This window comes from Chelmon rostratus, chromosome 4 (assembly GCF_017976325.1).
Source record: "Chelmon rostratus isolate fCheRos1 chromosome 4, fCheRos1.pri, whole genome shotgun sequence".
NCBI classification, from domain to species: Eukaryota; Metazoa; Chordata; class Actinopteri; order Chaetodontiformes; family Chaetodontidae; genus Chelmon; species Chelmon rostratus.
This window is the reverse complement of record NC_055661.1, coordinates 6785020-6810885: the sequence shown is the minus strand read 5'-3', so window position 1 is coordinate 6810885 and position 25866 is coordinate 6785020. Positions and strand designations below refer to the sequence as shown.

Sequence of the window (25866 nt, the reverse complement as noted above, 5' to 3'; positions counted from 1 at the left end):
ATTTTGAAAATACTCTTGCTAATGTGTGGAATTACATGTTTGTTAAATATTTTGTCCCCTCTAACGGTGTACGCGGTGAGGTAAAACGTGCGCACACAGATTGCCCACATTGCACCGCATTACGGTGAGGTCACATCAGTGCTTCACTGAAATTAGCTTGACTAGCGTGTGAACTGCTAAGCTAGGATATTAGCATCTTGTATATGTGCACAGTAGGTTGAATAAACAGCATTGTGAAGAATGGCCGGAAGCGCAGGAGAGTGGTGTCTGATGGAGAGTGATCCTGGCGTGTTCACAGAACTGATTAAAGGTTTTGGTAAGTGACTGGTAGCTTACCGCTAGCTGCTTTTTCAGTGTAACGTGGCTATCAGACAGCGGTGGCTAACTAGCTAGCTGCTCGAAAGCTAACGATAACTTCCAAATTACCACTAACCGTATGCTCAAAGTGGAAGAAAATGCCATGAGAGATGACACCAACATATTTTAGAAGCTATGCACTTTCAACAGCAACCCAATCACTGCATTCCTCGGAAGGTGCATGTAATGATTGAGCAACCGCAGCTAACTTAATTAGGCAAGCTAACTGGCTAGCATTACTCAGCGTTCAAAACAACGGCGGGTAAAAACAAACAAACATTCATTCATGGATGATGACTTCTTTGCTTTGCTGTGGGAAAACTTCTCTGTCAGCTCACGTCTGTTAACGGTCTTACCTAATCAAGCAATACTGCGTGTGAGTGTGAATCGATGTTTGAATGCTTTACTTGTTCTCGTAGGTTGCAAAGGCGCCCAGGTTGAAGAGATATGGAGTATGGAGCCAGAGAACTTTGACAACTTGAAGTATGTTCATACTCGCAGCTAATCGCATTGCATGCTCCCTTATAAAGACTTGGCTTTTTAATTGATCTCTTCTGTCCCAGACCAGTTCATGGGTTGATTTTCCTCTTCAAGTGGCAGCCGGGTGAAGAGCCAGCAGGATCAATCGTTCAGGATTCAAGGCTTGATCACATCTTCTTTGCAAAACAGGTATGTTTAGTTGTGTCATTTAATAAAAAAAAAAAAAAAAAAACACTGAGCCTTTTGATATTAGCAAGAAATTGTTATGTATTATGTAATAGATTAAAGTCCGTAGCCAAGACAGTGGCAGCCTCTATCTGCTTCTTTACATCTTATTATAAAAATTGTTCCTTCTCATTTTATGCATGTGAGTCCCTCCACATTCTGACTCAGTATTTCAACTGCTGATGTGTATCTTTGAAACAAAGATAGCATGATAAAGAATCAAGATTTTTCTCTATATTTTGCCACCTCAGGCTGCGTCAGATGGTAACCATGCTGAGCAGAACAAAAGCGTAATGTGTAATTGCAAGTTATTACTGTCTAATAGTGCAGAGTTGTTCAGCTGAATTGGATAATTAATTAATTATGAATTGCTGTGCCTCTTAATTGACTGGGCCTATGACATTAAGCATGCAGCACACAACAGAGTGCCAGTGCATCCCCTCACTCTGGATTATTCTTCTTTACACATTATAAGATCTTTCTCCATACTGACATGAGTGTTAACATACTGTTCTCAGATTTGAACCTTTTTTTTTTATACCATTACACACTTGCAGAAAATGAGTCATTCTTTCTTTTATCTTTCCTGTTAATTATTGCATGTTTTATCTGTGTGTTTTCAGGTCATTAACAACGCCTGTGCCACCCAAGCAATAGTCAGCGTTCTGCTCAACTGCTCCCATTCTGACATGCTGCTTGGAGACACACTGACGGAGTTCAGAGAGTTTTCACAGAGTTTCGATGCTGCTGTACGTTCATGGTATTTTTCTATTGACACTGACTTTGTTTTGGTTTTTTTTGTTTTTTTAATATTTTGCATTGCGTGCATTAGTTTAAGGATTGTCTTTTCAATCCATGTCATGATTTCTGTTAGTATATTTGTCATGAAAACCACGGATCTTCCCTTTTTAACTGAAGTGACATCAGGATGGTTTGGTGGTTTTTAACTCAATAAGTAATACATTATTCATTACTCCTTTAAATAATAACCTTAAAACTGCTTTCTTCCTGGCAGCAGTAATTTTACTCCTCAGCTTGATACAGTCATTTCCTTTTCATCTTGAGCACTGTCAGTTCTATCCTCTTACATTTAAAACTATGATGACTCAGTTGTCTGTCCCTCAAATATTTAGGAAAAGCAGGTGGAACTAATTTATGATGCTCAACTTCTCCTCTGGTTTGGAAAAACTCAAAGCAGAGACACCTCTTCCGCTCAGACAAAGCCACTTTATGGTATTTTTATTTTTTTTTTTTAGGGCGGAACGACATGAAAAAATAATGTTGCGATTATTTTGACAGATATTGCGATTGTGATATAAGTTACAGTTTAGTGGTGATGCTAATTTTGCAACATCTAAATGATGATGATGTGATTTTTGCTGGGATCTGTAAACACGCATGTTCCGTTACAGAATTTGATTTGTGGCCCCGGGCATCTCTGTAGCGCCACAAAGCTTCATTTATGATGGCATGTTGTGACACATTTTACCTCTATCAACACATTTCAGCTCCTGCAATTTGGATTTTGCACTTGGCCATATTGTGATTTTCGACAATATTTCAATTAGATGTTCAGCCTTATTTATTTTTAGTTAGTTTAGAACGGTAACAACTATTTATGTGGGACACAAGCGGCGCTGGAACCACTGCATAGAAGAGTCAGTGTACTTACAGTCATGATGTTGAAGAAACAAAGTGGTCATTTATTTTAATTAGTATTTTTTATTATTACTATAATTGAAACACTATTTGGATGCATGACTTGTTGCTTGAAAGCAGAATGTATGATGCGTCCCACATAGCCCTTCATAACACTGCTGCATCTTTAACGCAGGGGTTATACAGTCAGCATTATAATCCTGCATCTCCCGCTCTCCGCAGATGAAAGGTTTGGCTCTCAGCAACTCCGAAGTGATCCGACAAGTTCACAACAGCTTTGCCAGGTAAGCTCCTGCTCATATCATATCCAGCACGAGAAGCTCTGTTTGATTGGCTTCATGTTATTTTTAGCTCCTCATTCTTTTTTGACGTTTGGCCCATTTGTCGCTAATGCGCCAGTCTGCTTTTGTGAAACAGGCAAGCGCGAGCCTGGTTCATTTGTCGGTCACCCCTAAAATCAGTCGGCGCTGATTCCTTTATTTAATAAATGTGAACTAAAACATGTTTTTGTCATGGGAAGCACTTTCTCAGCTTATATACTGAAGCCTTTTTTAATTGAGGACAAAAATGTTTTACATTCTCTACATCACATTCATTTATTGCCTTCAATTTGTGTTATTGTGTATTAATAGAACAGAAGCATCATGTGTTTTCTGTTTTGCTGCGCGATAATTATCTTAAATTTAGATTTTATAATTGTGTGTGGGGTTGTTTTTTTTTTGTATTTGCAGACAGCAAATGTTTGAATTTGATGCAAAGTCATCAGCAAAGGATGAGGACGCCTTTCACTTTGTGAGCTACGTTCCTGTAAACGGCCGACTTTACGAGCTGGATGGACTTCGAGAGGGACCAATAGACCTGGGTAAGCAGAAAAACCTAATTTGTGGGTTTTTTTTTCTTTTAATAAGTCCCTCGGTGTGAGGTCCTGCTGTGCACAGCTGAATTTTGTCTCGTTGGCCACGGCCCATTTCCCGTAAAACTGTCTGTTTTATGACGATGTACAGTGTGTGCTTTCAGTTACTTTATAAACGGACACCTGCAGTTTTATTTATTCCTGTTTTGTGTTTGTCGCCAGGTGCGTGCAATCAGGACGACTGGATCAGCGCAGTTCGCCCGGTGATCGAGAAAAGAATACAGAAGTGAATGTCTTTGTAACAAATGCTTTCTGGCACATTTAATGCTAAATTGTAATGCTGAAATATTGCATGTCCTTCAATTTCTTTTAAAACACTGATTAGTGACATCAGAAGAGAATGAATATAAAGATTATGTGCAGTAATGATGATTTTGCAGACTAGCTCTTTCATCCATCTCATTTGATTTATTTGCATTTCAATAGTTTCACATCTTTAAAAGCAAAGATAGTATTATCTCTGTATGTACTGACCTTTCCCTGTTCAGGTACAGTGAAGGAGAGATCCGATTCAACTTAATGGCCATTGTGTCAGACAGAAAGATGATATATGAGAGAAAAATTGCAGAGCTCCAGACTCAGCTGACTGAGGTGAGTGGCAGCAAAAGAGCCTGATCCAATGCAGACATGTGTTTTTTTCTGTTCATGTCACACTCACTCTGAGCATGCATCTGCATTACTGCAGCAAGGTGAAACATTCGACCACTGGAGGTCAGCAAACACAAGGTTTAACTTAATTTCCTGAATTACTACTGCGATTTGACATCAGGTTGACAGTGAAAACCCTCATGCAAACATACCTAAGGAGTGGGGTGTTTCCCATTATTTCAATATACTAATTATTGCTTTTTAAAGTTATTTCAAATGAAACTCGTGCATATATGCTTGAGTTTCCCATTGCACTGTGCACAAGTCCTTGTGCTGGTCGTAAGCAAGCCTTACACAGACTTGCTGGAGTTTAACAAACACAAGACTCCTCATCACCAATTATCCTGTCATCAGAGTGCAGGTGTCAAATCATTTGCTTATATAGAAACCCTTTTTCACTTCTGTTCCCAGGATGAACCAATGGACACAGACCAGAGCAGCACGTTTCTCAGCTCCATCCAGTCAGAGATTGCCAAGTACCAGCTCCTTATTGAAGAGGAAAATCAGAAACTTAAAAGATATAAGGTTGGTTTCTGCTCAGCACCACATTCCCTGCAATCACATGCTGCCTTTCATGTGACATTGACTGTGATATATAGGAAAATGGTCCTTCCGTCTTTACTTTCTTCACCGGTAATGGGCTCAGTGGGCTTCTGCTTCTGCTGTGTGATATGCTGTTATATGTGTCTGTATCAAGTAAAATTGTCCAAAGCTTATCGTTATCGCTGTAAACATTTTGGTGATCCACTATCGAGATCTTTTTGTCGGCCAGCCCTACCCACAAGTCTGTTATAAATATAGAGGCTGTATTTATTGCAGTGTTTTCAGCCACCTCTGAATGTGCTTTAACCACAGAGGCCCTGTTCATTTCCTCCGCACACATCAGTTATGCCCGGTTTTCCCTCACCTGTTGGATTTATGTGTTTTCTCCCAGATTGAAAACATTCGACGAAAGCACAACTACCTTCCTTTCATCATGGAGCTACTGAAGACGCTGGCAGAGTACCAGCAGTTAATACCTTTGGTGGAGAAGGTATTTTTTTTTTCTGTCTGTTGCTTTCCACAACATTTCCTTTCAGTGCAGGGGTGTCATGATTGATCAGGAAGGAAACCGAACGCTGTTTAATCATGTCATTATTTTTAATGAGGGTATCTTGGTTTCCACTAACAAGTTGTTTAAGAGACTTTAATGGACAAATGATGAAAGACTTTGGTCAATGAGAAGGGTCTCAGGAAGTAAAAATAATTACAAAGTATGGAATTGCCAAGGCATTTCATTAACAAAAACACCGCTCTTATTCCTGTGTAAATTGTGGACACTAATGAAAATGTCTGGCTTTTTCTCACCAGGCAAAGGAGAAACAGAGCGCCAAAAAAGCCCAGGAGGCCAAGTGAACAACAACAACAACACAGTGACGCTAACACACACACACACATACACACATGCACACATCCAGAACTCTACAGTCACTTTTTCATCACTGAGCCACATACAGATACTGTACATCATCTGCCATATTCACATTAATGACCATGGATGGTCTGCAGCACTTCCTCACTGTGGCATCCCGTGAACCATCCAGACATTAAGAACTGCACTGCAGGTGTAGCAGAGAGACTGTCCAGCAGAATGCTCTCTCCATGTGTGTCCATCGGCTCTAATGCATGATAGAAGGAAAGATGTGCTTGAATTGTGCTCTTATTTTCATAATAAAATGTCTAGATGTTTGGGAATTATTTCTGAAAAGTCTGTTGAACCGGTCATTGTTTTTCAGTCTATTATGGACTTGTTTGCAGGTACTTTTATTGAAATGCTCCTCACTGATATAAAGCCTCTCAGTAGTCAGACTTAGTGGTAGATCTTTGCCACCACCTACTGGTAAAGCAGAGGAAAAACAAGGGATGCATTTCCAAAAAGCCACATTACAAACAGCCATCTGCTGTTTGTCCACTGTAGTGAAGCTACAGTATGTATTTGGTAAGATGACTATCAAACCTTTTAAAAAAATACTTAACAATCTTGCATTCAAGTCTATGTTCAACCATTTGACCTGATGAGAGCACACTGACAAGCTGACAAGTCCTTATAAGTGCATCATTAAGAAAAGACTGGCACAAGTTTAGTGACTTGGATAGCTTCCACTAGCAGTTGATGTTTTCAACATGGGAGTCTGTAGTGGCCCTGTGAATTTTCCCTGTAAATCAACCTCTGGTTTGTATGATAAAGATCAACCAGACTCGGATGACTTACGGGTCACGTTTGAACGCAGCGCGCCTCTAACGTCCGTAGTCTGACGCATCTGCAGTGTGTTGACCCGAGTAAACTGTGGCCGTTTTCTATTTGTGGCTCCAGTGTTTACATACACACCTTAAGTACTTGGATCTGATCCCAGTAGCCTGTTGCCAAGATTCTTCTTGGCAACAAATGAAAACTCACAGGTTTCACTACCAGCACAGAGAGAGGGAGAGTACAGTGTGTCTGTTTTGTTATTCCGTCTGAGGTCAGGCCACATAGATGAGCTAACGTATTCAGTGTGACAGTGTTCCAGTTCTACCAGTGTTCATGAATACCTTCACTACCTCACTGTACACATTGTGCGATCAAACAGCAATTTTAACAGCGCTTTCGTCACAACTTTTTGCTTGATACTCACCTGATGCCACACAACATACAGTAGAACGTAGGGTGTGGTGGGCAGACAACGATGCGGATGCAACAAAAAGAACGAAGTCTTAAAAATAGCCAAAGAGTGCTGCAGAACGGAATGTGTCCTGCTTAGACCCACTTTGAAGGTCAAGGAAAGTTTATTTGTGCAGCACATTATCATGCACGGTGTCTGAAAGGGCTTTAGATGCCCATAAAAGTAGTGTTTCCATACCCAGACAAGGAAAAAGTCCTCAAAAATAACATTAACATTAAGGCTACAACCAATAATTGTTTTTGCCTTGTGTCATTTTTCTGATGAATCATTCAGTGTGTTAAAATATCAGGAAAAGAACTCAAGAACTCTTCTTTTCAACAGTCCAAACCCTAAAACTATCCAATTTTACAATGATATAAAACAGAAAAGCAGTAAAGTTGAGAAGCCGAAGCCAGCAAATGTTTTCCCTTTTTTCCTGTTGATAAAGATGATTAATAGGTTTTCATAACAACCGTTTACAGGAAGGGGAGAAAAATGGACGAAACCTTGGGTGAGGCAACTGAAAGAGAAACCCCCTCTCCCTCGACTGCCAGATGTGCAGTGGGTGTTGAAAAGACATTGACAGAGATGAAAAGAAAGTGAAAACAGTTGATGAGCTCATGAGGAGTTTATAATCCAAACAAAACCTGCCGCCATGCTAGCGGCCCTGTGAGGCACCGCTGCGCTTCCAGCTAAATGCTAATGTCAACATGTCCACAATCAAAAAACTAACATGCTTTTGTTTAGCAGGCGTGATTAACGCGGCTACCAGCTTAGTTTAGCATGTTAGCATGCTAACAGCTGCTAATTCGCATTAAACAGTGCTGAGGCTGATGGGGGTCTCATTAGTTTTGCTGGAATACTGGACGAAGCGAAGTTTGGATGTGATAATGGCACATTATGAAATGTTCGGGGGTCACCAAAGTTATTACAGATCATCCGTAGGGGAACCCGGATGGTCTGTAGCAAAATCAGTGGCAATCCAACCAATAGCTGTCAAGACATGTCAGTTAAAACCACAACCACATGTCAGCCGCTGGTGCTAGAGGGGATCATCAAGGTCAGTCATCTTTATCCTGTGGGAATCATGCTCTATCACGTTTGTACAAAATGATGTTAGCGGTGGTTAAAATGCAATCATAATAAGAGAATATAACCCAGTATTAATGCACACATACTTTCCCGGACAGTGCGGGCCTCAAACCGTCTATGTTCAGATCACAAACCTGCTCCTCTAACCCGTGGGCCAGCGGAGCGGGCAGTTCTGCAGAGCCGCTGGTCTAACAGATGATCTCATTACACCTCCAGAGCGGATCACAGGTCTGAGGAGAGAGCGGGAGCTGTCAGCCTGTCAGCAGCAACGTCCGGACGTCTGGCCACTGTCAGCCACTGCTACGAGTTCACGGCTGGAAACGGCCTCGGTATCAGAGAGCAGACACACAGCAGGCGGAGGAGGATTCCCTCTGCTGTCAGTCCAGGCGCTCCGTCTCCTTCCGCACTTCACACTTTAAACATCGTTACAGTACGGGAACTGCGATGACGTAGCCCCCATCAGCTGCACGAAGAGGAATGAAATGTTCCCAAAGACGAGGAATGTTGTTATTGCTGCGCCGAACATCGAGCACATTGTCCCTGAAATATGTGTTTGTGTGTCTGACCTTTCTGTTAAACCAAGCACCCAAAGTGTGAGACATTTACATTAAACCATTTCAAGTTCTGATATTTTAAGATAGATAGTGATGAGCACTCAGTGGAAAATCCGTTGTGTGAGTTGCAAAATACTGCTCCACAATAAATAAGATGTTTAGCCATTTTATTGTTGTCTATTGAAAGCTGTTGTAATCTGTACACTACCTGCTCAGCACCAAACGATAGGCAACCAGTTAGCGACTAGCTTGACAACATACTAATTTGCACGAGCAATAGCCGTGTTTTTCTCAGGAGTTGGTGGAGACCAACCAAGAGTTTAAAGGAGAGTCAGAAACTCGAGTCCAAATTACTGATAACGTTGCCCAATGTAGGCAACTGTTTGCTGAAATGGTAGCCATATCAACTTCAAAGTGTGATAATAATGTATTTTTGTTTGCAGCTTGCTCCCCTGCCTCCAAGGGGTCAACAATTCAATTCCATTTTCGTATTTACTTTAGCAGCAATGTAGACATTTGAAAAGTGAATTAGGTGTTAACTAGGCCATGAGATCTTTGAGCTAACCCAAGGGATATTTCAGATTATTAGAAGTGAGGTTGGATGAGGTGTATTGCCCCAGTTTGGAGAAGCAGCAGGTGTACTGGTGTAGAGAGCTGAGAACTGTACTTGTGTAGACTGGGGGGAGGAGCAACAAATGTGTGTACACAATATTTAGAATATTTTCACCACTTTGCATTGACATCAGACAGCCATTTCTGACAGGAGCTGAAGCTGTTAATATCGCTCTCTCTAAAGCCAGACTTTAAAAAACAGGAGTCTGGCTTTAGACAGAGCGATGTTTAATATCGTGTACACTCAAACTACTATTGCCTTTTTGGTGGCTAAAATGTTGCTGCTGCCCCCACTCGACAGCAGTACGTTCTTTAGCCTCCTTATGCTGCTTCTCCTGCTGCTTCTCCGCCAGCTACTGCAGATAATACACTGACTATTGATAAGCACCTCATTCAACCCCACTTCAAATAATCTGAGCTGCCCCTTTAAAGGGTTACATGCACTGTTTCCATAGTCAACAATGAACTTCCGCGCTTAAACAAGTCTGACATTTCCCCGCTGAATTCAGAAATAAGGGCATCAGAGACATTTCAGCATTGAAGAACACAATTTATTTCGGAAGCAGTCCAGCTGCTCCAAATAAATTCACATTCAGCACGTGCAGTGTCACAATATTTACAACACAAAATCATTCTCACAGTATTTTCAGATCTTTGGTGGAAATTGTGAATCGGAAATTAAAAGTGCACTTTTTCGCTTGAACAGACGCAAATCAAGCACAGCAATATGGCAACAAAAACCAGGAAGTCCTGCGTAAATGACAGCTGTACAAAGTCTTCAAGTGGATGTCAGCATGGAAATACATTCTAACAGCACTGTCGGTAAGAGAGTGCAAAGTGTTTTCATAGACGTCAACAGTCTTTTCAGCTTTGAATGCAGTTGCACTATAACAGCTTTTCTCATTACTCAAATTACCAGATTCTAACAGCGTAGTAAAGAAATTGCAGGTAATGGCCCAGTGAAGAAAATGTAACCTTAATCCCCTCCTGTAGACACGCTCTGTGTACCGCCTGCAGCAGCATACAGCATCCAGCCTAATCGTCCCAGCTTCATTGTTGAAAGCTCTCTGCAGGACGGAATAAAAATGGCTTCGGTTTTGCATTTTCCACACTCGCCCGTAATGTTTATGCTCAGGATTTGCATTCGTGCCTGGAATGAGCATCATCAGCGGGCTGTTCACGCAGCCACACCGGTAAACAAATGACTCGAGGACCGGGTGTCTAGTTTGACTGCGACTTAATGTGCTTTCCCTCTCCCCCGGCAGCTTCGCGCAGTTCTCTGTAGAGGTCGGAGTGGATAAACCTGGGGTAGGAGTTGTTCTCCATCAGGCTGTAGACTTTCCTCTGAGCTGCCAGGAAGCTCGTCGCAGTGGGCTCGTGGAGGCTCTGGACGATGGCATTTTTGGTGTGGAAATCCAGGTTTATCTGTGACCAAAGAAACAGCCATAATGAGCCTTTTGTCCGTCCATCCATCATCAGATGAATCTATTTGGATTAAAAGCAAACGCTACAATGGCATCTGTTAGCTGTTACCTCTTTGGGAGCTTCGCTTTTGATGAACTCCTCATAAATGCTGTTGGCCTTGGACACCAGCTCTTTGTGCGACGTGTGGTTCATGAAATCCTCACAGGCCGTCCAAAACTCAATGTTCTCTTCGCAGAACTCAGACTTCAGGAAGAGATAGAAGGCAGCTTTCCCATCTGTGGGAAGGGAGGAGCGATAGAAGTGTTAAAGACGAGGCCAGCAACATACTAAGCTCTCTGTTTGCCTATTAATGTAAGGTGAAGTAAGTGCACAGCCTGTGTTTGATCAAGGCCAGTAAACCGCCTTCATTCAGCACACGGCTACCCTGTGACCTTTGAAGCTGGTTTTATGTAATCATGCAGCAATTGTCTGATGAGTGACACTTACATTTATGACCGAGTAGTGTGTCAAGTGACTGCGCCCATTGGTTCACGTCATCAGCACTGGGCCTGACGTAGAGAAGAAGGATGGCATTAGACATAATTATAGATGAGGCAACTGCTGCTTTTAAATAAAGGTTTGAAGTAACACTGCAAAATCCTTACATTTATGACCAAATTGTGCTGTCACAGTACTATATTGCAAAAATATTACTAGAATGAAATTCAAATAACTCATTTGAGACATAAAATCACAGCAATCTGGTTTGGCTTTATTGAGTCATAAAACAATCGACCTCATAACATACATACAAAAATATACACAATAAAAAAAATCAGTTCAATAAAGTGTGGATAATGGATAGGCAAATACAAAAAATAAACTAAAATAAGTTAAATTAGATTAAATACAATTTCATCCTGTCTTTAAAACTAAATAAGCTACAACTGCATGAAGAACAAACAAGGTGTTTTGCATAAAAAACGGACGTTATGTAAAGTGTCCATAAGGTCTTACCTGTACAATCTGTTTCTCATTAGATGTAATACTGACTGGGAAGAGCTGCTCTTCAAGAAGAGTCCTATTCTGTTCCTCCAGTTCTTCCTCCTGGAAGACAAAAAAAAAAAGATGCTTTATAAGAGTTTCATGGCAGAGTAATTCTGAGTAACATCTTTTACAGGGTCATCATCAGAAGCAGAAACACCACTTCAACTCACTTCATCCCCTTCTTGTCCGTGGGCAGCTCAGCGGGTTTCACGCAGTCAGCGAATGCCATGCTTTGGGATGATACACTGGCAAGGTTCTCTCTCATGGTTCAGTCTCCTCTCCTTCTCCCTCTTGACTTGTCAGCCAACTTTATAGCTTCTCTCCAGCCACAGAGTGTGACAGGCGAGGGGCGGGCCCGGAATGACAGGTCTTTAACGCGATTGGCTCTTGCTGTGTAAACAGCGACTTGCCCTGGTGTGACTCTCAGAGCCTGAGGCAGTGATAGGCTGTCGCTACATAAACATTTCCCCCCCTGACTTTCCTACAGGCTTCCATTTTTAAACGTAAGGTCAAGATGTGACGTACGCGGCAGACTCAGTGCCCTCACTCCTAAAATAAAGTTGTGTCAGGGAGCGATGGGGCTTCTCTCCCCTTTCTTCAGGGTTTTTCCTTCTTCTTTTGCATTTTTAGAGCATCTTTGCAAAACTGCAACTGCTCTGTGATTTGTATCCAGACGTGTTCACAATGCATCCGAGGCGTTGATACTTTTACTCTGCAGCTATTTTATCATCATCTTTTTATCAAAACAAAGTGTATTCTTAAATGAAAGCAGTACAGAAACGCAGCAGCCAGCACGTGCATGGCGTTTAGCCATGAGAGTGTTTTTCCTGGTGCCACGAGCCGTCGTCCCTCATGTGACAGCCTCTGACATGCTGCACAATTGCTTCATTGTGATTTTGCAACGCTACCTGCAGTGTTAATATTTAATGAATTAGTCACAGCGGGTGTGGATCTGTGAAGCACAGCTTTTTCATGATGACGAGTGGAGATATGACAGGTTGATACAAAGATGATGCAATATCCTCTTACGTTTAAAACTAAAAAAATGTTGGCACTGCCGAATGCATTGTTTTAAATCTCATCTCATCTTAACTGGTGGAAAAGTGAACAGCGTTTTTTAGACATCTGGTATTTTTAGACATCATTTTTCAGAGTGCAGTTTGAACTCCATGTCAATGTGAAGCAGGTTCTGTCAGTCAGCAGCACTTCAGTCAAGGAACTGACCATATATAGCAACGAGTTATACGGTTAGATTTGGCGGAAAAGCTTTGCTCTTTGAGGGAGCTCAGACAATCCGTTGCTGCTAGGAGAACTGATCCCCCATCAACAAACACATGCACGAACTTAAGAGCTTATTAAAGTCAACGATACGCCAAGCTTCCACACCATAGGAGGAGGTTAGAGGGAGCTTTAAGCGCGTCGGCATGAGGGTATCAGCAGCGCCAGTGAGAGGTGTCCATTTTCTGTATGAATGAAATGAGTGAAACAGCTGATACGTGAACCACTGACGCAAGTGCTACTTCAATGTTCTCTCTGGAATTTTGACCATCTTAGTTTTACGTAACCCAGACATCTAATAAATGTGTCTGTCGACCATTTAACTCAGTTTTAACCTGGACGTGTCAAAGTCTTTCGGCTGTGTAGTTAAAGCTGCGTTGATGTTTTCGGCCACTTGGGGTTGAAGAACAAGCGGAAAAGTCTTCAGACGTGTTATCGCCGACGCTCAAATGGCCACTTGAATCCGGCTCCAAACGTGAATCAGTTGCCTAAAATGTAAAATGCCCAACTTCACAACAGAATGTTGGCAGCCTGGTACAAGAAACGCTTTTGGTCTGTACAGCTGATTTGGTCTCTATGGCGGATTCATTTTTATATGACTCACTCCTTTAAATTATATTAAGGCCCACTTTAGCTCCACTTGAGCTCGACCTCTTTGCCCCATTTTTGGATTAGCCTGGAGTTTGGTGGAGTCAGGCACTGCCAAGACGGCGACAGAGTCCCTGTCACTGCGCTGTAGAGTGGCTCTTCACGGTGACGTCACAGAGACCACGTCCATGTTTGATGTAGACTAAAGTCTGTGGCTGTTTCACGCTGGACAAGTAGCTGGCTTGGTTTATATGAGCTTTTTTTAAAAAAAAAATATTTCTTAATCTTTCCTGCTAAAAAAGAGCTGCCCACTGCTGCTGGGAATGGAACTGATGGGCCTGAAAACCAAAGCAGTGAGTAAGAAGATGCTAACAGGCTTCATGGAGCTGCAGGTCTGGGTGATTCTCTGTCGGTTCACCACTACACGTGACTCCTCTCACTTCACATTCGATGTATTTGCGATATAGAGATGCTGATCAATGATAATGCATATCATGATATAGAGTCGATGCAGAGATTCATCTTAGGAGTAATCTAAATAACTGCCAGCTGTCTTGGATAGATTGAACATTTCACATTGATTACAGCACAGGTGATCACTTTAATTATTAAATCATGGCAGACGTCAAGCACAGAGCTGTGTTTCCTTGTATGCACAAAACACAAGCACGATCCATTTGTTTTCACAGACATAGCGGACATCAGATGAATCAAATGTGTAATTGTTGTTCAGCTAAACCTGCAGGTCTGGTTTTTTGACGCAGATAAGTCACCCACACCATCTTCGCTGAGCACCATGCCTGCCACGTTTCCATTCAGTCATTGTGTGCATGCAAAGCTACGTTCATAAGAATGTTTGTCATTCTGTTACAGGTGCAATCTGTCTGCATGATGTTTCAGTGGAAAAATAAACCAAATCCAATAATTCAAATGATAACTAACTACAGTCTATACAAACATGCATATTTAAGCAACAATTAAGTCACTGAACTGCAAAAATACAAGTTAAAAAAGAGAAAACATTGCAACACATGCTGAATGCACACTCTGGTTAGTTTAACAATCTGCATATCAAACTGGATCACACTGAAAACAGCCTCCAAAGTCATTTCCTGGCAGGCTCTGCTTTAGAAACCTACCATTAAAGCACAGTGAAGTCCTCATTCCTGTAACAATGCAGTTTAACATGCACATCATATCCCAAAATCACTCTATGGAGGAACACAGACGTATGTAAAGAGCAATCACAACTTGTTCCAGATTATCGGAGCTATGATTCGTCTGCGTCACCCGCTGTGTTGTGCTGCGATCATCCCTGGCTCTGCAGGGGGAAAACACGGCGTTCACCTCGCGTGTTTATTATGATGTGCAGACTGTGTGTAAGCAGCCGTCTGTTTAGAAGTGGATGAAGAGCAGCGCCAAGTTTCCACTAAGGCACGAGTTCTGTCCTGAGGGCCTTACGCAGAAGGTGATTCCCAGCACTGGCTTGTAGAGTTTGTCCTCTTTGTGTTTGGAAGTTGTGGTATTCAGAAAGCCCAGCTGCACTCTTAACCCATCTATGGGCTTTTGGTTTGTTTTTGCTTAGCTGCAAAACCAAGTGCCCAAAGCTGGGATGAAGCATCAAATGCTTGAAGCAAGATGCGAACAACACCACGGACGTCAAGGGAGACCACCAGCCTCGTTTTAAAAGCAGGACGTGTCTGCCGGGCAGGCAGAGCGGATAAGCAACACAGCTGTTGTGTTGTGTTTGCTACCGACTGTAGAAAATGTCCGTGCTGCGGATGCACTCGGGCCAAAACAATCAAGAGGTAAAAAGAAAAGTAATGGGTAGCAACTACTATGAAATTGACCTTCCATTTTGGCAGCGAAACTGTAACTCATGATTAAAGTTCAGCGAATAAACGTGGGATAAACCCCGAACAGGACAGCTGCGCCTGATCTCTGCACGCTCATTCTGCAAAGCAACACAAGTTCCTGTCAGATGGAATCCAGGTCAGAGGTCGGTGCTTTGCTCCCAAACGCTTTGTTAAACCTGAAACCATGTATCAGAGGGGGCAGCTGAAATGTTTACTGAATTTTTATTAAATGCTTTTCGCCAACATGACTGATGTAGTTCTGGCTCATTTATAATTAATCAATACAGTTTGGCCTAGTTTTTATTTTACTTATTACTTTTACTTGAACTTGAGAGACATAAAGAAAGAAAAAGGCAGCGAATGAAAGAGTGGTGGCAGGAGTATTTTGTACTGTGAAAGGCTCCGTCCTCGTACGGGCTGTTTCTGTGCGACACGACACCCGTGCTTCATTAACTTCCCATGTCTCCCATTTACATAGCCACTAGAATACAGAGGTCATTGTGTTAGGAGAAGGAACTGAGTAATCTGACCAGCTGTCTCCCAATTCAATAGTCCAATTATAAACAGCGATAAATTTGAGAATACTCAAAGATGCCATTGCACACACACACAAATCTGGAGCCTGCATTTGATTGACCCTGCTGTCTCATACTGAGAACTGAAAGCCAATCTAAGAGGGTGGAGAGATGCTCCAGGAAGCCCACAACAAAAACAACGACACAACTACTGTGAAACAAGGAAAGAACCACTAGGTTTAATTGTCTCTCATTCCAGAGCCGAAGTTTGATTGATGTTCGTTGGTAAGAGCTTTGCACCATTTCCTGCTGGCACAAAATGTTAGCATTAGCAAAATGAATTTCTTGTATACTGAAAAAGCAGTATGCTATGACAATGAGCACACATTCTATACACTATAAGTATGTATTATATAATTGTATGTAATAAGTCGCACTAAAGGAAGTGCAGACTGGACTGAAAGAGGGCACTCTGCCAGCACCTGCATCCTCATTAGCAAGACCGGTGGAGCGCTTCACCCACTTCCCCGTCTGTCAGGGTGTGTCTTTATAATGATCATGTGGAGGTTGATTCCTTGATGACCTAAGGGCTGTTTCCTCCCGACCTCCTCCTGTGTACATATATACTGACACCAGCAGCGGTGAAAGGTTGCGAGTAGCGACTTCACTGTGACCTCCCTTTCCTGTACTTTACAGTGTCGGGCAGGCTACGACAGGACCTGTAGAAACCAACCTTCTATGCCTGGCCCTGGGATGGCATCACATGTTGACTAATACATGTTCCGCTAGGCTGGGTTGTTTCGGTGATATAACAGGCGGCACAGTATCTGCCTTTCGTCACTTTTCCGAGCGGTGAACCACAGTTGAGTACCGTCACCGTGTTTTACGAGCACAAGCACAGCCCTCTAACCTCGTCACCATAATGGCTGACTTGGTGGATGCACAGATCAGGTCTTGGCACGACTTATACAAAGGTTCAACCGCGGTAAAATACTTTTACTGAGAAGTTCTACAAGTCCCGGCTCGTTCTAAGCTCTGCAGTGGAAAGCTGTCCATCCTGTAGTCCCAGCACATTACCACTGTACAAATCATTATTTATTCATTTGTTCATTCATTTTTCATCCTCTTACATCTTTGGGCACTGACTGTGGCAATGCATAAACTTCACTGATCCACAGGGGGAAATTTGGTCAGTCAACAACACATAAAGAACAGATCGCACTCATAAAAACATACAGGAAAGGAAATACAAGAGGATGCTATACTGCTCTGGGGCCAACCACAGGCAATAAAAAGTCACTGACCCCAATAAAATATCACCCCAGTACTCACAAACGCTTCCCAAATTAATGAAACACAAGTCAGTATATAGCCAAACTACTCCTAAATACAAAAGCAAGGCCTATACAGCTGCATACAAGTTGAAGTCAGCTGACGGGAACAAAAGACTTACTGTTCTTTAACCGCGCTGCCCATCCTATTTTTATCATTCATCGTAATGTGGTTAAAGGAACGGCGCCAGAGACGCGAGACAATTGATATCACTCTAATATCTCTGTAAAGTATGAAGCTACAGCCAGAAGATGTTAAGATTAGCTTAGCATAAAGACTGAACGCAGAAACAATGGCGAAAAAGCGCCTTCATTGGCAAGATTTAGTCATGCTGGTGGGTGGATTTTTTCAAAAATTTGGACAGAGCCAAGCTAGCTGTTTCCCCCTGTCTTCAAGCTGTCTCCTGGACAGTTATAAAAGCGGTATCGATCTTATGATCTCACTCTCTGAGAAAAAAAAAAAAAATGAATGAACATATATTCCCAAAATGCTGAGTTATATTTGCCAAGAAGAAGATTAAATCTGAACTTGATTACCTTTAATAATGAATCACTTTATCCAAAATGCAATGAATGAACACTGATATGGGCCTTCAATGCACATAACTGTTGTAAAATAGGCTACCTGCACATAGTTCATACTGCTGCAGAGGCTTTTAACGCCTCGAAAACACTAAGCCTGCTTTGTTTGTCTTTGCACACCTATGACACGCTGTTGCTACTTGTATCACCAACACCCTCGTTGCTGCTCTATACTGTCATTGTCTGGGCTTTGTGCAACCAGGTGTGACCTTTCATCAAGTTTGTAACATATAATTGATCCTCCTCTTTCTCAGCATCAGCATTATAAGTGGACTAATCGTATTAGAAGACAAACCTACGTTCTCTCCCGTACTTCCCCTTGTCGGCATCTAGCCCTCATCTAGACTGTGCGAGACGCACCAGAGAGACGGCAGGGCCAGGAGGACAAGAGGACACTGCAACGCTGGTGATTAATTTAACCATTTAATCATGTTTTGTGACTCATCGCTGGCTTAAACCTTTTCACATCACATCTAGCTTCTTGTAGGCATTTCAAACGGATGTTTTTATTGTCAATATCAGAAATAATGGATGAGTACTGCGCCTGTAAGCTCTGGGAGTGGTGTTATGTGGGTCACACTTAAGCAAATTTAAGTAAGGGCATTATAATTTCTTGTCACAAGGCACTTATCACATGCTGAAGACAGTTGCTCATTTCGCTGGAGACCACCACATCATTTTTGTCCTCGTCTTTGGCTTCTCTCCTTGTGGCTCAAACGCAGTCGGCTCACCAATTAGCAAACCTCTCCACGCCGCTGGAGGTCCATTAATTGGATGGACACTTTGAAAACAGGCGTCATCTTTCTTTTCAGCCTTTCTTTTCCACTTGAGGACTGATCGACCGATCTCTCTCAAACAGCCAGCAGAGGCGAGCCGTTCGTGGACGACGTGGCCAGAATGAAAAGTGTACATCTGCCGGCCAAGCTGCGATGTGTTCCGGGGAATCCTGACACCTGACAGAGAGACGACTTTTTACAACCAAGCAACAACATGTGCCAGCTGAGCAATCAAATTACCCGTTAAAAGCTTTGTATAATGGCTTCTTTGAAAATATATGATGTAAGGTTTCACAGGTTTAGAGGCTTCAAAGCTAAATTAGTATAATTGACTCCTTGATGTTGAAGATTTGTGTCATTGGTGTGAGTTTTAGCACATGCTTTAGAACAAGCAGGAGCTGTTTCCCATGATTTCCTAGTTTGATAGGTAGGCAAGTGGTGTGCATATTGAGACTGTAAAGAGCTCAACACCACTGTAAGGGAATAAACACACGGATGTCTAGTCAAGTGTGATACTTTTTTTTTTTTTTTTTCAATTCTGCACAGTGTTTGTTTGGAGAACTGCAGCCAAAATCTAACAGTTACAGTTGCTGTATGGTGGGCCCAAAATTGTGTGTGTGTTTGTGTGTGTGTGTACTGAAAGTAGAACTCGGCATGGAGAGTGCATACACAAGCCATTGAAGAACCTCCCCTTTAACAGAAGCTGACATCAAAGAATTCACACTTCCTGTGAAAGAGAGAATGATTAAAACTAATTGGACCAGTTTATCTGCATGTAGGTGGAGGCGACACCCCATCAGAAGTGTAGGCTCACGAGTGAAGACCTACCAATTCCCAGAATGCACTGCATAGTGACAGTGTTTGTGAGGCGGGCTCCCTGTTCTGTTGTGTTTTTGACTGGGAGCCATTACATCAATCACAGACTGTACCTGTACTACAGTGAGTCACGCGCAGCTGTGCTGACAGGCTGAACATCCCAACTTCCTAACGATGCAAGCCCTGTCGCATGTGTTTGTGCATACAAACACGTTTCCAAGGAGACAGAAGTGGTTGCACATGCCCAATGCTTGCATCAGCAGGATACAGCGTACCACAGAACTTCTGAGGTTTGTCACAGGCTGCAGCTTTTGCAGCCTGTTCTCAGCCATTGCACCCATAGGCCAGAGTTCAGTAGCCTTCATTAGCCTCGCATAGACTGACTCACCGGTAGATATTTATTTGCAAAACCATCCTTGGTCTGCTCCCCCCTTTGTGGGTATATAGCAATCAAAACTAGTAACTACCATTTACGCTCAAATGATACCCTCTTATTGTTCTCTGCCCCTGCAGCCCGGAACCACTCGCAGGCAGATCTGCAGCTAGATAGGCTGATCCTAATTAGTACATTTAAAAATATAGCCAGCTGGAACAATTGCTTCCTTAGCTAGACCTTCTTCCTTCTGTCTGCCTTCTTAAGATTTGATTCTGTGAGGCGTTTTGTTTTGTGTTTTTATTGTTTGCATGTATGCTGCTTGAAACACTGTAATGCCGCTAGCTTGGCTCTGAAATGAGTGATCTTAATGGGACTTACCTGGTTCAATGATAATAATAATAATAATAATAGTTGCTGTTGCCGTAATGGTGTCAACTATACCTGCGTGCTTACCTGCTGATATTGGCTTAGGTATGGAGATGAATAGCTGGTTAGCTGTGAGAGTGTCCCAAACATATGCAGTCAGTTATATATTTGCACAAAATGACCGCAGTTTATGAGTGGCGCATTGCATATGCAAAGGCTTGCAAACAAAAAAAGCTCTGATCTGATCCCACGCTGCTCCGCACTTGGTGGAGGTTCGATGCAGATTCCGAAGAATGGTCGATATTTTTGCAGAATGGGCGTAAAATGTGTATGACGTGTGCGCGACCAGTGGCGCGTGTGGCCGTTAGCCACAGAGGCTAATGTTGCGGCGGCATATTACATGACAGCTCAGTAATGCATTTCTGTCTGTGTTTTACAAGCATCCAACAGCACTGCCATTGTGCCTTGTCTTGCTAGCTTTTGGCAGTTTATAATGGAACAGATACAGATATGAAACTTAATGTGACTCAATTTCTACTTGGTAGGGCAGATAAATCTAACTATTATGTAGGAACTGCGCAATCTGTACTGTATTAGATACCCAACAGGTGGTGAACTGGACAGAGACTTTGCAAAAAAAGTTTTTAAGGAGAAGTGTCACCTTTCTTAAATCGAGATCAAATAGCCTTTAACCAGTGTGGATGTTCAGTTGGACAACATTCCAGCGAGGAACAGGGAAAGTGCATCATCAGGCTCTTTCACTCATATTTCAAGTGGCTGAGTGTGTGTGTGTGTGTGCGTGAGTGACACACACACAGAATGGGACAGAACAGTACGTGACAAGTTCTGTTCAAACCCTCACTACTGTCTTGTACACGAGTATCAGGAAATGGAGTCGTGATGGCACTCCATCGTGCTGCGCCGTTCAAAATCAACAAAGGAAAGCAAGAGGGAGACGCTCACTGTGCGCTATCTATTCTGTGTCAACCCTACAGCTCCGAGCTATGAGAGTTTTGATTAATCACAAGCACAATTTCGATTTCTTGCACTGTTTTTGACCCAAAGACACACAGACTCGCACTAGTGAGTCAGGTTCTTGCTTTTTTTCCACATTTAAATGGCTTTAAGCAAAATAAACAAAGCAAAAGCAAATTTTGTCATCACTTATCTTGAGTAGTACAGTATTTCATTATGCCGTGTGGGCACATTTCAGAGAAAATCTCGTTTCTCACAATGACTGATTTCATAAGAAACTGGAAGTCCAGGCCTTCCTGTTTCTGAAACAGCACATATCACTTATGCACTTCACTTTCAAGTCAACAGATGCCTTTTAGTGATAAAAAAAAAAGAATAACAGGAAACCCCAAGCACTCAATATCTTTTGTCGGATAACTCAAGGAAAAGTTTTAATGTGTCCCATGAAGTTTGAGAACAGAAAGTGAAATTCAAACCCACCGAGCCAGTGCTGTATTTCCCCACTGTGGTTGGAATATCTTCTTATTTTCTATATGTCCGTGCTCACTTTCTCATTTTGAATGTTCATCTTCTAGGTGATAGCAACTCAGGCGTTAAAAAGCAGAAAATGTTTGAATATGAGAGACCTGGGAACTCTCTCTATGAAACACATACTGTATATATACTTTGTCAGTTAGGAGGATGGAGTATTCAATCTTGCCAGCAGCTGCACTTTAGCTGCTTCTCCGTAACAGTGAAAATAATATTTCAGCCCACCAGAACTTGGCACAGGCTTTATGTTTCCATGCTTATGCGTTGGAGTATTGCTTTAAACATATAACAGACAGTCATTATGCAAACATCCCATTAATTTTCTAATGCCATGTTTTAAGATCTATTTCACTGCAAGTGAAAACGGCCCACGAGAATACATTTCTGTTATGTGTAAAACCAGAGGGCTCTAGTGTGTGTGTGTGTGTGTGTTACTAAAAAATGTCACGTTTTTTTCCAAGTAGGCAATTTAAATAATTTAATGTCATTCAAATATCTAACATTTTACCAAGCACTTCAACACTGCAACAAACGTTGTACTCAGATGGTGACAATGAACAATAAATAATGCACGGTTTAACTTTTAAGTTAACTATGAACTCCTAAGAATACATTCAAACAACATGCTTTGGGAAGCAATAACGAGGCATATTCTCGGGGTACACAAGGAGTTTTAACATCCTACCATGCAAGGTGAAACGTTCTATCTCTATAGTAATTCCACTCAAATAGTTTATTACGTAAAATCACAACTCATGACACTTCAGTGCTGTGAAAATTTGGCTGATGCTAAGCTAACGGCCGGTAGTCGTGTGCTTTGACGTCACGTCGACTTCGCTCAGATCCCGCGCAAAGAATGTGCATGATTATGTTTTGTTTCCTCATGAAAACATATTAATCCTGGCTTTATATTGAAATAAGAATACCATACACTTAATTTTTTTTTGTTTGAAGAAGATAAACCTTAAATATATATTGAATAGTGGCACAATATAACCCATAGGCATCTTAAATAAAAAAAATATATATATCAGTATCAGTTTTTAAAACCCCTTTTCAGTCCAATCTAAAAATAAAGGAGAGAGATAAATCTCCTTTTAAAGTGTCCCGGAACACCTCTTGCAGAACAAAGTGGCTTCTTAAAACACTTTACTCAGGATGACATATCACTATTGAGTCCTCTGTCCGCTATGGATTTGTTGGCTTCCTTGCTGCTGTCATTGGATAATTGGCCAACTCTTATTGCAACAGCTTATTCTGTGTCAGTGGCAGTTAAACGCTACAACTAAATACTCTCTCTCTCTCTTTCACACACACACACACAACTGATCGGGTGTGACCGTTGCATCTTACATCCGCTATCTTAATCTGCACAGGAAACACCTCTGCAAAGAAGGCCGAAGGAGGTCCACTGCGTGCTGTGCTTTCACAGCTCCAGCGTCAGAGCGGCGTCAGTCGCTCCGCTGATTCATTCATTGTCAAAAGCGGTCCATTCGCCTACAAACACAGAATTATCATCCAGTGCAAACACATGCTACGGGGTCATTATCATTAGGGCTGCTCGTGTTTCTTCTTCTTCTTGTGTACTCCTCAGGTGTGAAGTGCTCGGTGTTGGGATCCTCCCAGGACGGGGGCTGAGGCACAGTTTGCTTCTGAACCAGGTGACGATGCAGAGGCTCTGTGTGTGTGCGGGTCGACCCTCCTCCCTTCCCCTTTTGTCAGTCCTTCCTCCTGAAGGAGCTCAGCCATTCCAGTTATGGGTTTTAGGTCCTTTCTCTCTCCCCCTTGAGCCCGCCTTCATCCCTTCGTGGCGTCGGCGGCGAGGTTTTCCAGGAGAGTTCTATAAATGTCCGAGCGGAGGAACCGCGGGTACGAGTCTCTTTCCATCAGCCCGTAAACTATCTTCTGAGCGTCGTCAAAGCAGTGCATGGTGGGAGTCTTGACATTCCTTTTGATCTGCTCTCGGGTGTGATAGTCGATGTTGATCTGGAATGAGGCAGATAGGAATGAGCAGATTTGAGCCAAGAGCGAGAGATCTGAGATTCAACATCTGAGCAGCCACTATTTGATACTGCCAGGGCTCAGTGTGCATCTTCATTTTACAACCTGATATAATATACATAAAGGTGGATTAAGAGAGTGTCTGTGTGTGAACGTAGAGCACTTTTCAGTTGGTATACCTCTTTAGGAGATTCCGCTTTGATGAACTGCTCGTAAATCTTCTTGGCTCTTGAGGACATTCTGAATGAAGACTTGATCTTCTTGTAATCCTCACAGGTGAGCCAGAACTCAATATTCTCATCGCTGTATTCAGATTTGAGAAAGTTGCGAAAAGTAGCCAGACCATCTGAGGAAGACAGACAACACACCAAGCATGAAGCAAAGACAACACCCTCATTCAGCTTTCCTAAAAAAAAACAAAAAAAACAATAATCCTCTTTAAACCCTCAATCTCACAAACATAACTTTGCTGTTAGCAGTATTCTCCTCCCTTCAGGGAAAAAGCAACCTACATTTAGACTCCAGGAGCCGTTCCAGTGACTGTGACCATTGTTGGGTATCTTCTAAACTTAGCCTGCTGGGAGAGAATGCAAGTTAGATTACTGATCCAGAATCAAATTTGGGTAAAATGAAGCCGGGGTGAAGTGCAGGGGCAGCGAGGACACAGAGGCCGTCTGATCAAGAAAACAGAGCAGATGTGCTTATCAAATTCATTCAAAAATGTCAAACCATGGGATATGTTGGCGTGCGTGTGCGCTGTGCCAAAGCAAACACGGCGTCTCTAGTTCATTTGAATCCTTTCATGATGCCATAGATGGAAATGATAGGAGCAGGCTGGCTATTTTAAAACCGAAATGTATGCAAAAGTCTCCTTACCTCTCAGAGCTTGATGAGTGTGAGAACATGCACTGGAGTCGGCACATAAAGTTCTTTCCACTGTGTAGACATGGGAAATACATGAATATATGCTGTTAGGTTAGCTTTAAGTGGATCAGTCAAAGCATGTCGGGCATGTTAGTATTAGAAAAAAAGAGCGTATAGTGTAGTTAAGTTAGATAACATTATTAACTTCAACTAATTTCAGGCAATACCACGAAGCTTCCGTCACATTCAAGGTTTGTGAACTGAAAAAGCAAAACTTCGCTTTTGCAAATTAAATAGATACGTTAGCTAAAAACAAGAAGAACAAAGCTTTTTCGACGAGCCGCAAGTCAGCAGATTTACTGGAAACCCTGGCTCAGTTTCACTCACATGTTCTTGTTTCTCTTCCTGTCATCTCTGTCCATGATGAAGTGCTGTGTGTTGAGTGGTTCGGCGATTAGGCTGGGCATTGTTTTGTTAAGTCCACACTCTCAGGCTCTTGGTCCTGGTCATGCTGCGGCTGAGAGACACTTAGGAGGGTTCCCCCTGCGACGCGGCTTTTTATACCAAGGTTTCTTGTTGCTATGGACCGGGGCTGCTGGGATACATCAGCAGCTCAGCCCAGACCGAAGAGGAAGCACCCCTTCCTCCTCCTCCTCCTGTTCCTCCTCTCCTCCTACCCCACTGTTAGAAACAACACATACTCGCACTGAGCTGCATGCATTCCTCCCTCCTCCTGATGCCTAACTCCCTATTATGTCTCTCTGCGTCGCGACTTCCCCCTCTGCTGTTGCAGATCCTTCCCTCCTCTGGATGATCCGAACTCGGCGCTCTCCGCGGCTCAAAGCGCGCTGTGTTCACATTATTTTTAGTCTGACAGCACAAATGCAAATTACAGTAACAGTGGCTGTGATAGGCAAATCGTGACCTTCTCATGCTGCGTGTTTTAGTAGTTTGGAAAAGTGAAGCCTGTTGAAGAGATGTGGAAGGTTTGCTCTTCTGTCTCGCGAGCGTTTGGGTTTCTGTCTTCGTGAGAAAATGTCCACTTCAACATTTATTGATCATGCAAAGGGAAATTCAAGAATGGGGCATATGCGAGAAAGAGGAAACAGAAAATTGATTGCAACAGAGAGAGTCACCGAGGCATCAGGAAGTTAGAAAAATTGTCAGAATGTCATATCTTCAAACTGTAGAGTGAAGTCATTATATGGAGGGTAGAATATAGGAGCCTGTTGTGTTTGTATTTGAACATTAAACATCCTCTCATGTACAGAGACGCTTTGAAAACACTTGAAATGGACATTTTGCCAACCCTCACATCCTCTGAGAGTGAACTTTTTAG

General features: G+C 42.4%; 3 protein-coding genes across 4 annotated transcripts; 1 reads left to right on the top strand and 2 right to left on the bottom strand.

Moving 5' to 3' along the window:
- The first annotated feature begins 152 nt into the window (after nucleotides 1–152).
- On the top strand, nucleotides 153–6049 carry uchl5 (ubiquitin carboxyl-terminal hydrolase L5). Its single transcript, XM_041934956.1, has 11 exons — nucleotides 153–316; nucleotides 777–840; nucleotides 921–1026; nucleotides 1686–1811; nucleotides 2944–3005; nucleotides 3453–3583; nucleotides 3797–3860; nucleotides 4123–4225; nucleotides 4694–4807; nucleotides 5217–5315; nucleotides 5633–6049. The coding sequence occupies exons 1-11, from the start codon at nucleotides 241–243 to the stop codon at nucleotides 5675–5677; spliced, it is 990 nt and encodes a 329-aa protein (XP_041790890.1). The 5' UTR covers nucleotides 153–240; the 3' UTR covers nucleotides 5678–6049.
- Nucleotides 6050–9777: 3728 nt separating this feature from the next.
- Nucleotides 9778–12201, bottom strand: LOC121605159 (regulator of G-protein signaling 21-like). Its single transcript, XM_041934957.1, has 5 exons — nucleotides 11843–12201; nucleotides 11643–11732; nucleotides 11133–11194; nucleotides 10755–10921; nucleotides 9778–10646 (listed from the first exon to the last, which is right to left on the bottom strand). Exons 1-5 carry the CDS (start codon nucleotides 11935–11937, stop codon nucleotides 10443–10445), a joined length of 618 nt encoding a protein of 205 aa, XP_041790891.1. The 5' UTR covers nucleotides 11938–12201; the 3' UTR covers nucleotides 9778–10442.
- A 9339-nt stretch (nucleotides 12202–21540) lies between these two features.
- Nucleotides 21541–25477, bottom strand: LOC121605070 (regulator of G-protein signaling 21-like). Of its 2 annotated transcripts, none has more exons than XM_041934830.1 (5): nucleotides 24915–25477; nucleotides 24540–24599; nucleotides 24176–24237; nucleotides 23843–24009; nucleotides 21541–23648 (listed from the first exon to the last, which is right to left on the bottom strand). In XM_041934830.1, the coding sequence occupies exons 1-5, from the start codon at nucleotides 24992–24994 to the stop codon at nucleotides 23460–23462; spliced, it is 558 nt and encodes a 185-aa protein (XP_041790764.1). In that variant the 5' UTR covers nucleotides 24995–25477; the 3' UTR covers nucleotides 21541–23459. The 2 variants fall into 2 exon arrangements, with proteins under 2 accessions (XP_041790764.1, XP_041790763.1); XM_041934829.1 differs by having other exon boundaries at nucleotides 21542–23648; nucleotides 24176–24240; nucleotides 24915–25472.
- Between the last annotated feature and the right edge of the window lie 389 nt (nucleotides 25478–25866).